The following is a 14,933-nucleotide window of genomic DNA, read 5'->3' on the forward strand; positions in this document are numbered from 1 at the left end:
AATGTCACTGTTGTGCCATATTGTCTCCACGTTTTGATTATTGCCTTTACAGTATTTCATGACATATCCAATGCCTTGGAAATATTTTGTAACCCTCTCCTGATTGATATTTTTCAACAATGAGATACCTGCTTTGTAAGCTGTTTGCAGCTCATGGCTTTTCCAGTTAGATGTTACCAAGATGATGCCTGGAAAATCCTATATGAACAGCTGTACTTTATTCGGGGTTGATCAGTCACTTTAATTGGCGGCTGATGTATAATAATTAGTATATTAGCTGAAGTTAGTATTTTGAATGTGATTGGTTGATTGTGAACACTGCCATATTCCCAGTTATAAGAGGGTGTGCACACTTATGCAAGCTGGGTATTGCAGGTGAATTTTTTTGTTTGTTTGCTTTTTTTCCCTAAAAAAAGTTCTTTTTTTTTGTTACTTGGTTTTTACATGTTGCAATTTCACAATCAAGGTGAAAAAAGGTCTGGCATGAATTAATTTTCTTTTCTTTTTTTCTTACATCACAAAAACCTGCCATTTTAACAGGGGTGTGTAGGGTTTTTATATCCACTGTGTCTACTCATTGAAAGATGTTGTATTTTTCAAACATTAAGGAAAACCCTGACTTTTGGATACCTGCAGCATTGAAGTAGACTGATAACAATATTTCAGAAACATTAAGAACAAGTAAATATATCGTGAGGTCCAAAAGTCTGACAGCACGAGCGAAAATGCTATTACTTTGCATTCATTTCTAATTTTATACGATTTTCATTACAAATTATATTATTGACAACAATCCGAGTTTAAAAAAAAAGAATATTTGGAGTATTTACATGAATTATTAGTATTTGGTATGACCAATTTTTTAAAATTATTTTTAGTGTATATATATATATATATATATATATATATATATATATATATATATATATATATATATATATGCCAAGGACTCACCAAGTTTGTGCAAAACTGTATGATCCATTTTAGATCAAATCCATCAACGTGTCGTCTGAACACATACTTCGATAGAAGAGATTAAACATGAGGAAAATCTGACCTTTTGTACAAAGTAGTTAACATGGTCAATATCACAGATTTGCTCACGTTTAAATTGGGGCCTAGAAATGGTGCAGAATCTTGAATGTTAAATATTTCTTTTTTAAATATTTAAAAATTCTAAAACCTGTTTATTTCCAATTTTAAATAAAAAAAAAAGGGATCATAATGAAATAAAAACATCCAACAGGAAATTGTGTACATGTGAATTTCTCTCATGAATTGACATAAAATATAAAGGTTGTTTATTTGTTTGTTAGTCCAATTTCTGCTATGCCCCAGCCTAGGTTTGGCGTGATAACAAACAAATTGTGATGGGTAATAATACAGATTTAATGTGGAAGGTATTTCCAAATAAATTATAATACTTATCCATGAAAAAATATATATAAAAAATAGCAATTTAAAAAAATCCTAATCTCAAACTTCACAAGCGAGTTAAGGGTTTTACACTAAAAGTCAACCCTAAAGCAGAGAATACAACCTAAACAAATTTTCCCTCTCTTATAAATGTTCTCTTCATTTTGACTCAATTTAATTCAAAACAGGAATTGATCCTGCCGTGTCATATACATTGCTAACCTAATCCATCTCTTCACATCTTGTCCTCACAGGTACTTTGAAGTGAGATATCAGGTAGTCTGAGCAGGAGACCAGGCGTGGTACCACGGGCTAGAGGTCAGAGGTCATGGCGATGGTGACTGGCCAGTTGGTGGTGCTGCTGGCCATGGTGGCAGTGGCCCAGGCCTCAGTCTTTCTCTCTGGCCAGAGACTGAAGTCTCGATTCCAACGAGACCGCCGTAACATTCGTCCCAACATCATCCTCATCCTCACTGATGACCAGGACATTGAGCTGGGTGAGGACATTGAACTTTTACATTTCTTTATGTAAAGCGCCTTACACTGAGACAGAAAACACTCCAAGCCCCAAGCTGTTGAAGGCTGATGTTTCACTACTGTGCTGTAGGATAGTCCGTGGTGGAAAGAATACAAAACACACTGACTTGAGTAAAAGTACTTCATTCACTTGAGTAGTGATGAAGAAAATTACTTTAGTAAGAGTTAATAAGTCATCTACAATGATGATGATGATACCTTCTTGAGTAATTACTTATTTTTCAATGCCTACAACTAACACAACTAATCTGAAAATGTTCTATGGATGAAGAATGCATTTTGGAATAATTATATTATCTAACCAAGGGAGCTATGATGGAGTGAACAACACCTCCATTACCAACAGTCTATAAACAAAAGTAAAGCCAAATCAAATCCTAGCTCACTCAGCTAGCAAAGGTTTACACAGGTTGAATGTAGAGCTGTAAAATGTCAATATCTCCACCAGCTTTGGTTAACTTTCATAAATTGCAGATCATTCTCATGCTGCTTATTTTGAAGCATAATAAACTGAAGATTGGTTCAGGAATGCTCGTCTGTCTCCACTGTCTCAGATATTGCTCCTGCTGACAAAGCATTTAGTGCCTGAAGTGTAGAGTTTCATTGGGAAACTGCTTTATTTTGATTGGCTGTCAAAAATCTATTTAATATTTGCACATACTGTCTTTTGATTCAGTTTACAGTCTTCTGGGGTTAAATATATTTTTTTACTCTGGAATGGTGATCAAAAAGGAATGTAACAAAGTTTACATGGAAAAAAAACGTAAGTAAAAGTACTAGGATTAAATTATGCTCAAAAAATATTGTCACAGTGAACCAGGTAATCAAATACTGTAAGGAAAGTACATGTAATTAGTACATACAGTATAGAAGACAACTGACCAGAAACAAGTGAAAAAGGATCGGAGCATATGGTAGGACTCAGGACAGCCACACACTCACTATTCACAAGCTACAGTATATTACACACTTCCCAAATAACAAATGCTATGAAGCCATCAGCTTCATAACATTATTTTTAATGCCCAGTTTATATATAACAGTTATTCCATGAAATCGAGTCATACATGAGCTGATAGCCGATGAGGTGTGTAGTGCCGAGTTGGCTATAAACCATGTACGATGAGACTGAGTGGAATAACTGTTTTATTCTATCCACATTCACTGGAATTTGAGAAACAGAGCATTTTTATTTTTATTTTTTGCAAATTCAATAAATAAAAACTTTGGACAAAATGTCTGACAAAATTATTTCTGCTTAGAATGTAAACAAACTGGAGAAATGACAGTAGCAATTTGTGAAAAAATGCAATAATAATAATTCTTGAAAAAAAGATACGTTCTTACCATCAAATGTTTTCATTCCATATTTTGTTGCCTATTTTTTTTTGGGGGGGGGGTCTTCTTCTTCTTTTGGGTTTTTGGTGGTTGGCAAACCAACATAAAGGTGCATTACCACTACCGACTGGGCTGGAATATGGAACAGGAGATACTGGGGGGGGGGGGGGGGGGAGCGCTATATTCTTTTAGCTATTTCTGTTTCTTTTAAATACTTGTTAACAATTTTTGGGGTTTTGTTTTTGAGTAGAGTTTTTATTTCATCCTTGGTTGGTTGAGCAACACATTCCACCATTTTGTTTTTCTCTACTCACGGTATATGACCTGATAGCCTAGTAGTAGAGTAGCCAATCAGAGTGCACGATTGCTCATGTCCAGTGAATGTGGATAGAATAATTATTCACCAAAGGCAAAGTGAATATCACTGATATTCACTGAGCTTGAAGCGGATAACTGTTTTAGTATAAATACACAGGTGATTATTTTTTAAAAAATTAAAAATCATATTTAAAAAATCATTCATTTCAAACTGGGCGGCATGGTGGTGTAGTGGTTAGCGCTGTTGCCTCACAGCAAGAAGGTCTGGGTTCGAGCCCCGTGGCCGACGAGGGCCTTTCTGTGTGGAGTTTGCATGTTCTCCCCGTGTCCGCGTGGGTTTCCTCCGGGTGCTCCGGTTTCCCCCACAGTCCAAAGACATGCAGGTTAGGTTAACTGGTGACTCTAAATTGACCGTAGGTGTGAATGTGAGTGTGAATGGTTGTCTGTGTCTATGTGTCAGCCCTGTGATGACCTGGCGACTTGTCCAGGGTGTACCCCGCCTTTCGCCCGTAGTCAGCTGGGATAGGCTCCAGCTTGCCTGCGACCCTGTAGAACAGGATAAAGCGGGTAGAGATAATGAGATGAGATTATTTTTTAAAAAATTAAAAATCATATTTAAAAAATCATTCATTTCAAACTGGGCGGCACGGTGGTGTAGTGGTTAGCGCTGTCGCCTCACAGCAAGAAGGTCTGGGCTCGAGCCCCATGGCCGATGAGGGCCTTTCTGTGCGGAGTTTGCATGTTCTCCCCATGTCCGCGTGGGTTTCCTCCGGGTGCTCCAGTTTCCCCCACAGTCCAAAGACATGCAGGTTAGGTTAACTGGTGACTCTAAATTGACCGTAGGTGTGAGTGTGAGTGGTTGTCTGTGTCTATGTGTCAGCCCTGTGATGACCTGCTGACTTGTCCAGGGTGTACCCCGCCTTTTGCCCATAGTCAGCTGGGATAGGCTCCAGCTTGCCTGCGACCCTGTAGAACAGGATGAAGCGGCTAGAGATGATATGATTAAATTAGTGATTGACACCCATCACTTCTGTGAAATATTTCTCACAACTAGAGGAAGCTTCTTAAAGGTGACATATTATTATACCCCTTTTCCACAAGTTGAGACAGTTCCCTGAGGTCTTAATAAAATGTCTGTTGTATGCTTTGGTCAAAATACCACAAGAATAAATCATCACAGCTCCCTTCTCACTCTGTCTAAACAGGCCTGCTCAAGACAGCTGGTTTGAGTGCCTGTTCCTTTAAATGATAATGAGCCACTGCTCACGTTCCCCCTCCCCCCCTTCTGCCAGCCAATTAGGTAGCACTTTCCTCATGAATATTCATTCACAATGGCAGTTCTGAAGCATTCTCAGATAAGGGAGAGGCATAGCTCTAATGAGCTCCCCTTGTGACATAGAAAAGGGAGCCAGATCTGAGCGGCTTGTTGAAGCAAATGTTTCATCTGAAATTGGCAGCCCTAAAGAATCTGACTGGGTCGTCTTAATTCAGAGTTTGTGGATTGGAAGGCACTCCAGATAAAACGTGAGTTTTTCATAGTACACTGCAACCCTGCTATAACGAACTCCTTAGGGGACGTCCAAATAGTTTGCTATCCCCAAAGGTTCATAATACAACCCCGATTCCAAAAAAGTTGGGACAAAGTACAAATTGTAAATAAAAACGGAATGCAATGATGTGGAAGTTTCAAAATTCCATATTTTATTCAGAATAGAACATAGATGACATATCAAATGTTTAAACTGAGAAAACGTATAATTTAAAGAGAAAAATTAGGTGATTTTAAATTTCATGACAACAACACATCTCAAAAAAAGTTGGGACAAGGCCATGTTTACCACTGTGAGACATCCCCTTTTCTCTTTACAACAGTCTGTAAACGTCTGGGGACTGAGGAGACAAGTTGCTCAAGTTTAGGGATAGGAATGTTAACCCATTCTTGTCTAATGTAGGATTCTAGTTGCTCAACTGTCTTAGGTCTTTTTTGTCGCATCTTCCGTTTTATGATGCACCAAATGTTTTCTATGGGTGAAAGATCTGGACTGCAGGCTGGCCAGTTCAGTACCCGGACCCTTCTTCTACGCAGCCATGATGCTGTAATTGATGCAGTATGTGGTTTGGCATTGTCATGTTGGAAAATGCAAGGTCTTCCCTGAAAGAGACGTCGTCTGGATGGGAGCATATGTTGCTCTAGAACCTGGATATACCTTTCAGCATTGATGGTGTCTTTCCAGATGTGTAAACTGTCCATGCCACATGCACTAATGCAACCCCATACCATCAGAGATGCAGGCTTCTGAACTGAGCGCTGATAACAACTTGGGTCGTCCTTCTCCTCTTTAGTCCGAATGACACAGCGTCCCTGAGTTCCATAAAGAACTTCAAATTTTGATTCGTCTGACCACAGAACAGTTTTCCACTTTGCCACAGTCCATTTTAAATGAGCCTTGGCCCAGAGAAGACGTCTGCGCTTCTGGATCATGTTTAGATACGACTTCTTCTTTGAACTATAGAGTTTTAGCTGGCAACGGCGGATGGCACGGTGAATTGTGTTCACAGATAATGTTCTCTGGAAATATTCCTGAGCCCATTTTGTGATTTCCCATACAGAAGCATGCCTGTATGTGATGCAGTGCCGTCTAAGGGCCCGAAGATCACGGGCACCCAGTATGGTTTTCCAGCTTTCACCCTTACGCACAGAGATTCTTCCAGATTCTCTGAATCTTTTGATGATATTATGCACTGTAGATGATGATGATATGTTCAAACTCTGCAATTTTACACTGTCAAACTCCTTTCTGATATTGCTCCACTATTTGTCGGCGCAGAATTAGGGGGATTGGTGATCCTCTTCCCATCTTTACTTCTGAGAGCCGCTGCCACTCCAAGATGCTCTTTTTATACCCAGTCATGTTAATGACCTATTGCCAATTGACCTAATGAGTTGCAATTTGGTCCTCCAGCTGTTCCTTTTTTGTACCTTTAACTTTTCCAGCCTCTTATTGCCCCTGTCCCAACTTTTTTGAGATGTGTTGCTGTCATGAAATTTCAAATGAGCCAATATTTGGCATGAAATTTCAAAATGTCTCACTTTCGACATTTGATATGTTGTCTATGTTCTATTGTGAATACAATATCAGTTTTTGAGATTTGTAAATAATTGCATTCCGTTTTTATTTACAATTTGTACTTTGTCCCAACTTTTTTGGAATCGGGGTTGTACTGAAATGGACCCACTTGTCACACCAAACACTCACTCTTATGTAAAACAAGATCAACTGTGTTTAATTTATATTTACGCTTAATTCACTTACATTACTTACAAAGTAAAGGAAATGAGTCACTGTTAAGTAAGCGAAATAAGTCATGCTCGCCGTCATTCACTTACCACATCTTTCTTTTCAGCCCATCATGTTGATTGGAGTTACAGATGAAGTCTCAGAGTTCTTTTTCTTTTGCTTTAAAAGTTGAATTTGAATTTTTCACGATAGCATATTCTTTCGACCAACTTGTTGCTTTCTCACTACACTTTAGACAGTCCGGGATATAAAGTTTGTCTTCAATGATGATATGTTCGTGCACAGCTAGGACTGCTACTCACATATACACATGCAGTGCAGTTAAGACTAATTACCATGCACCTGTTCCAGATTAGAGAGCAATCACAGCGCACACTTATAAGGCCTTTCACTACACACAGATTTTGCGAAGTATACGTGCTGTACTTTGTGTCTCACATTACCAAGCCTTTTGTGGCACTGTGTTGATATTCTGATTTCCGACTCTGTTTTGTATTTTGTATTTTGCCCTTTGTCTCCACGTTTGATATCAATCTGTGCCTCACTTGACCATGCACCTGTTCCAGATTAGAGAGCAATCACAGCGCACACTTATAAGGCCTTTCACTACACACAGATTTTGCGAAGTATACGTGCTGTACTTTGTGTCTCACATTACCAAGCCTTTTGTGGCACTGTGTTGATATTCTGATTTCCGACTCTGTTTTGTATTTTGTATTTTGCCCTTTGTCTCCACATTTGATATCAGTCTGTGCCTCGCTTGACCATGCACCTGTTCCAGATTAGAGAGCAATCACAGCACACACTTATAAGGACGTTCACTACACACAGATTTTGCGAAGTATACGTGCTGTACTTTGCGTCTCACATTACCAAGCCTTTTGTGGCACTGTGTTGATATTCTGATTTCCGACTCTGTTTTGTATTTTGTATTTTGCCCTTTGTCTCCATGTTTGATATCAGTCTGTGCCTCGCTTGACCATGCACCTGTTCCAGATTAGAGAGCAATCACAGCGCACACTTATAAGGACTTTCACTACACACAGATTTTGCGAAGTATACGTGCTGTACTTTGCGTCTCACATTACCAAGCCTTTTGTAGCACTGTGTTAATATTCTGGTTTCCGACTCTGTTTTGTATTTTGTATTTTGCCCTTTGTCTCCACGTTTGATATCAGTCTGTGCCTCGCTTGACCATTGCCTGTTTCTTGACTCTGATTTTGATGACTAATTTGGATCTATTTGTCAGCATGTTTTTAAATAAAACTCTTCCAGGCATTACAGCCGTCTATCGCCTGCATTTTCTGACAGACGGAGAGTATCTTATGTTTACACATAGCTATGACAATAGTGCTTATGGAGTAAAGACTCGAGTAAAACTGCTTTCAGCTTGTAAAATAAAGTCCTCTTAAAGGATTTTTTGAAGTCAATGATTGCTGTTCTCGATAATTGTTAGTGATTCACACCTAAGAGAGTTAAGCCTTTGTTTTATGGTGTTAATATGGATTGTTAAATTGACTGCAGACTTGATTACTTTTTTTTTTGCCTCTGGTGGAAAAAGAAGCACATGGCTCAGCAATTTTTTTTTTTTTGGAAGACTCCGACTCATTGTCATTAAAGGAGGGGGACATGAACTTAGTTCGTTATATGCGAAAGTTCATAGTAAAAGAGGGTGTTATAGCACGGTTGCAGTGCTTGTCCTCTTTCAGGAGGAGGCTGCTCTGTAGGAACCATGAGCACTCCTGAGGTCCATTGTTTTTCATTCTGAGGTTGAAGAAAAAGTCATTATTTCTATTCACATTTATTCAGAGCATTTCATTTCATGTGTTTGAATATTTCAACAATGTTGAGATACTGAACTTATTTGAGCAGTACGCAAAAGGATGCAATTCTATCCCACGTTATCTAGAGCAAGCAGTTCAGTTAAGGATACTCCAAGTATGATCCCAGTTTCCTGCTATGCTTGTGTGCTCAGCACCTTCCCCTTATCGTGATCTGATAAAACCACAAAACATCTCGCCAAGAATAATCGACTCTTGAAAATATCCTGACTTGTTTATGAGAAATAGTAAAGGATAAACAGGGCTACCTCAAGCATTAAAATGTTAATGCAGAGTCACTTAGACAATATAATACCTTTAATTGGTTTAAAACGTGAATAATGTTTGGAAAATGATGCAGTCAAGAATTCACTGTGGTATTTTCACTGTGTTTAGCACTGAAACAAAATATAAAATGAATATTGACCATGGCCTAATGGTTAGAGAAGCAGCTTTGGGACTAAAAGGTTGCCAGTTTGATTCCCTGGACGAGCAGGAATGGCTGAAGTGCCCTTGAGCAAGGCACCTAATCCCCAACTGGGAATGTTGTACGTTGCTCTATAAGATAAGGATAAGAGCGTCTGCTAAATGCCTGTAATGTAATATTAATTGTATTACTAATATTATTAGTATAATCCTCCTCTTCCTTCTCCTCCTCCTCCTACTACTACTAATGCCGCTTTTCCACTACAAACGCGGCTGAGTTGGGCTGAGCCGTGCCGTGCTGAGTTGGGCTGAGTCGAGCTGAACGGGGCTGTTGGAGTTGCATTTCGACTACAACCGCGCTGAACCGTGCTGGCTGGAAGTGGGTGGACACATTGGGTGGAGTTAGCGAAAGTGGGTGGACGTCACATGATGTCGTTAAGCAGCGCAAACAGTGACATCAGTGACCTTTTAAGCGGTAGTCTCACGACCCGAATAGTAAACAATAAACATGGAGGACATGGAGTCGTTAGTGTTGCTGGTCTTGGTGCTGTGGCTTGTTGTCACCGACAATGCCAACAGATACTGGCAAGAGCGTATAGATGAGGCGAGGCACATAAGGCTTCAGAAATTCTCGTAATTCGTAATTATTCTTCTTCCGGGTTTACGGTGTTTACAGATCCCAGCGTGCTCGCGGGGCGTGTGTGGGCATGTGAGGACACTCCTCCTCACCAATCAGTACACAGGGGAGTGTCTGCTCACGCCCCCAGCCTCACTCGGCTTGCTTTGGCTCGCTTCAGCCCCACTCCAAAACCGTGCGAGTTTTAGGGGCTAAGCAGGGCTGAAGCAAGCCGAGTCGTGCTGTTCTTTGGTAGTCGAAACGCGAGCCGTGTCGGGCTGAAGTGAGCTGAAGCGAGCTGAAGTGAGCTGAAAAAGGGTAGTGGAAAAGGGCCATAATAATAATAGGTAATAGGTGGTGCATGGTAGTTGTTTCCACACAGTTCCAGGTTCCCAGGTTTGATCCTGAGTTCACGTTATTGCATGTCCTCCCCATGTCCATATGGGTTTCCTCGGTCCTCTGTTTTTTGTCCCACCCAAAAAACATCATTTGAACAAATGTGTGAAAGTGTGTGTGCATGGGGCCATGCGATGAACTGGTGTCCCATCCAAGATGTATTCCCAGACCATGACCCTGATCAGGATAAAACACTTATCGAAGAGTGAATGAATAAATGAATGAATTAGTGAAGAAGATGATGTTTTAATGGGATTATTTTAATAGGAAGAAAAGAAGAGTGGTATTGAAAATTAAATATTGCTTTAAGGGGCTGAGGAAGGCTCTTAGCCCTGTGTGTGTGTGTGTGTGTGTGGGGGGGGGGGGGGGGGGAGATGTCTGTGTGTACAATGAGTAATTCAGGCTACAGACATATTCTATTCTGTGACACAGAGGTATCTTTGGATCTTCTAGATCTCTGACACACCAATACAATTAGAGAGGAAAGTCCCTGTTGTGTTTAGTGCTGGACGACGAGAAATGGAGCGTACTGTCACCACACACACACACACACACACACACACTCAAACCAGCATCATGATCACTACTTGTCTCTTGTAAGTGTGAAAGTACTTTTATAGACTCGTCTTCTCTTCTCTTGTGTGTTGAGGGTGGGGGGATGGGTCTGAAATGTCAAGGTGAACTTCAATTTTAAAGGATCCGTACTGCTAACCATTGTAAGTGATGTGTGTGTGTGTGTGTGTGTGTGTGTGTGTGTGTGTGTGTGTGTGTGTGTGTGTGTGTATTGGCCTTTGAGTATGGATTTGCAGAGGTTTGAGAAAAGGCCAAGTGGAGCCAGGCTCTCTGTCTCTGTGTGCATCAATCCAGACCATCCATATTGTGTGTGTGTGTGTGTGTGTTTGAGGGAAGGGGTGGAGTCTGACTGGGAGAAAGAGCCTGAGCCAGAACCAGAGACTCAGATGGAGGTCTAATAAACTCTTGCTGATCTGTTTTGTAACTGAATTTCTTTTCAGAGCCTATCGAGCCGACATCTCACCAATTCATATTCTCGATTTCATTCTGCATAGAGTCTGACACTTTTATACACACACACACACACACACACACACACACACACACACACACACACACACACACATCTGCCTCCATCATGTGAAAGAGCATTAAAGTTGACCGTGCATATGGTGTCACTTGACAGCATGTGATAGTAACTCATTCTGAGAGAAAGGACTGAAGACGCTCTCATGCAAACCCAATGAACCGATCAATGGATGTATTTATTCAACTGACTTTCTTCAACAATCCCCTTTTGTTAATGAGTGGTTTGTGTGTGTGTGTGTGTGTGTGTGTGTGTGTGTGTGTGTGTGTGTGTGTGTGTGTGTGTGTGTGTGTGTGTGAGAGAGAGAGTATGCATCATCCAGATAATTAGCTGAATAATTTGTGACTTTTGGTTATGTCTGAGAGGTCCTTTGTTTGTAGACACATTTACGAGAAAAAACTCAGAATTTCCAAGATTAAAGTCATAAACTTGGAAATACTGAGTTTTTTTTTCTGGGAATATTACTCCCCTCCCCTGGTCCATATTTTATTTAAACTACCATAACTCTGTTTTAAATAAATTAATAATAATAATAATAATAATAATAATAATAATAATAATAATAATAATAAATTTATTAATTAATTGATTAATTAAAAAAAAAAAAAGCCTACACTCACCAGACACTTTAATAGGAATATGTTCTTGTTTCTAAGATTCCTGTTCTTGGCTGCAGGAGTGGAACCCAGTGTGCTCTTCTGCTGCTGCATGCTCAGATGCTTTTCTGCTCACCACAGTTGTAAAGAGTGTTTATATGAACTAATCTGGCCATTTTCCTCTGACCTCTCTTATCAACAAGACGTTTCCACCCACAGAACTGTCGCTCACTCAGTGTTTTTTGTTTTTCCCACCATTCTGTGTAAACTCTACAGACTGTTGTGTGTGAAAACCCCAGAAGATCAGCAGTTTCTGAAACACTCAAACCAGTCCATCTGGCTGAAACCAACACCCATGCCACAGTGAAAGTCACAGAGATCACAATTTTTCCCATTCTGATGTTTGAAGTGAACATTAACTGAAGCTCTTGATTTGTATCTACATGATTTTATGCATATGTTCTGTTGATGAAAATCGACAGAGCTGAACAGCAGTGCTACTTGCTGTGCTAAAAACGTATACAACTGCCTGAAATCAAAGAAACTAGTGAGATTCATTGCATAATTAAATTGAAGTAATATACAGTTAGGTCCATAAATATTTGGACAGAGACAACATTTTTCTAATTTTGGTTCTGTACATTACCACAATGAATTTTGAACAAAACAATTCAGATGCAGTTGAAGTTCAGACTTTCAGCTTTAATTCAGTGGGTTGAACAAAATGATTGCATAAAAATGTGAGGAACTAAAGCATTTTTTTAAATACAATCCCTTCATTTCAGGGGCTCAAAAGTAATTGGACAAATTAAATAATTGTAAATAAAATGTTCATTTATAATACTTGGTTGAAAACCCTTTGTTGGCAATGACTGCCTGAAGTCTTGAACTCATGGACATCACCAGACGCTGTGTTTCCTCCTTTTTAATGCTCTGCCAGGCCTTTACTGCAGCGGTTTTCAGTTGCTGTTTGTTTGTGGGCCTTTCTGTCTGAAGTTTAGTCTTTAACAAGTGAAATGCATGCTCAATTGGGGTGAGATCAGGTGACTGACTTGGCCATTCAAGAATATTCCACTTCTTTGCTTTTATAAACTCCTGGGTTGCTTTGGCTTTATGTTTTGGGTCATTGTCCATCTGTATTATGAAACGCCGACTAATCAGTTTGGCTGCATTTGCCTGGATTTGAGCACACAGTACGTCTCTGAATACCTCAGAATTCATCCGGCTGCTTCTGTCCTGTGTCACATCATCAATAAACACTAGTGACCCAGTGCCACTGGCAGCCATGCATGCCCAAGCCATCACACTGCCTCCACCATGTTTTACAGATGATGTGGTATGCTTTGGATCATGAGCTGTACCACACCTTTGCCATATTTTTTTCTTTCCATCATGCTGGTCGAGGTTGATCTTGGTTTCATCTGTCCAAAGAATGTTCTTCCAGAACTGTGCTGGCTTTTTTAGATGTTTTTTAGCAAAGTCCAATCTAGCCTTTTTATTCTTAAGGCTTATGAGTGGCTTGCACCGTGCAGTGAACCCTCTGTATTTACTTTCATACAGTCTTCTCTTTATGGTAGATTTGGATATTGATACGCCTACCTCCTGGAGAGTGTTGTTCACTTGGTTGGCTGTTGTGCAGGGGTTTCTCTTCACCATGGAAATTATTCTGTGATCATCCACCACTGTTGTCTTCTGTGGGCATCCAGGTCTTTTTGCATTGATGAGTTCACCAGTGCTTTCTTTCTTTCTCAGGATGTACCAAACTGTAGATTTTGCCACTCCTAATATTGTAGCAATTTCTCGGATGGTTTTTTTCTGGTTTCGCAGCTTAAGGATGGCTTGTTTCACCTGCATGGAGAGCTCCTTTGACCGCATGTTTTCTTCACAGCAAAATCTTCCAAATGCAAGCACCACACCTCAAATCAACTCCAGGCCTTTTATCTGCTTAATTGAGAATGACATAACGAAGGAATTGCCCACACCTGCCCATGAAATAGCCTTTTGAGTCAATTGTCCAATTACTTTTGGTCCCTTTAAAAACAGGGTGGCACATGTTAAGGAGCTGAAACTCCTAAACCCTTCATCCAATTTTAATGTGGATACCCTCAAATGAAAGCTGAAAGTCTGGACTTTATGCCTATGTCCATTATATAACTATAACTCGAATATGCTTCAGTAAACAGGTAAAAAAAAAAACAAAATTTGTGTCAGTGTCCAAATATATATGGACCTAACTGTAATTATTACAGATCAAGAAACACTATGTTTTCCTTTAATATTCAATATAAATCAAACTAATCTCTCTCTCTCTCTGTCTCTCAGGCTCCATGCAGGCGATGAATAAGACACGGCGGATCATGGAGCAGGGTGGCACCCACTTTTCCAATGCTTTTGTGACAACACCAATGTGCTGCCCATCACGCTCATCCGTCCTGACGGGCAAATACGCACACAACCACAACACGTACACGAACAACGAGAACTGCTCGTCCCCCAGCTGGCAGGCCCAGCATGAGCCACGCACCTTTGGAGTCTATCTCAACAACACAGGCTACAGGACAGGTCTGTCTCACACACACACACACACACACACACACACACACACACACACACACACACACACACACAAGCTAATTTACAAATGTAACTTGTAATTATAACTGCAGAAAGTAGCTAGCTACACTATGAGGGAGTAAGAAAGAACAAATGAACTAAACTGAAGCTACTTTCTCAAACTGCAAAAAAAATCAACTGTGATGTTTTCATGTTATTGTGCAGTTACTTAATTGCACAAAACATTTGAGAAATGTGTATGCATTGTACAGGACATGCAATAGCAAAGACATTTCGTTTTCGAATTTGTAAATCACTTGTAATTAGAAGCAGTCCACATGAGTTAAACATAAAACAATAAAATGAAAAAAGAAACAGAAAGGGTTGACTACACTTGTTTTGGTTCAGTTTCTATCTGGAAATATCTCGCTAGTTCGTTAACATTAATGAGCAGATGTACCATTGAATTAAATAACTGTATTTTGTCTTTTTTTTTGGCATTGCTGGTTATTTGATATT

General features: G+C 39.9%; 1 protein-coding gene across 8 annotated transcripts in view; it reads left to right on the plus strand.

Annotated features, from left to right (window-relative positions):
- The window catches only part of sulf2b (sulfatase 2b), a 292,990-nt gene that overhangs the window by 197,256 nt on the left and 80,801 nt on the right, over positions 1–14,933 (plus strand). For all 8 annotated transcript variants that reach the window (XM_060937992.1, XM_060937995.1, XM_060937993.1 and 5 more), the window contains 2 exons: positions 1,671–1,913; positions 14,184–14,423. In XM_060937992.1, the coding sequence (XP_060793975.1) occupies positions 1,745–1,913; positions 14,184–14,423 (409 nt within the window). In that variant the 5' untranslated portion in view covers positions 1,671–1,744. The remainder of the gene's footprint in view (positions 1–1,670; positions 1,914–14,183; positions 14,424–14,933) is intronic.

Source organism: Neoarius graeffei, chromosome 13 (assembly GCF_027579695.1).
Source record: "Neoarius graeffei isolate fNeoGra1 chromosome 13, fNeoGra1.pri, whole genome shotgun sequence".
NCBI lineage: Eukaryota > Metazoa > Chordata > Actinopteri > Siluriformes > Ariidae > Neoarius > Neoarius graeffei.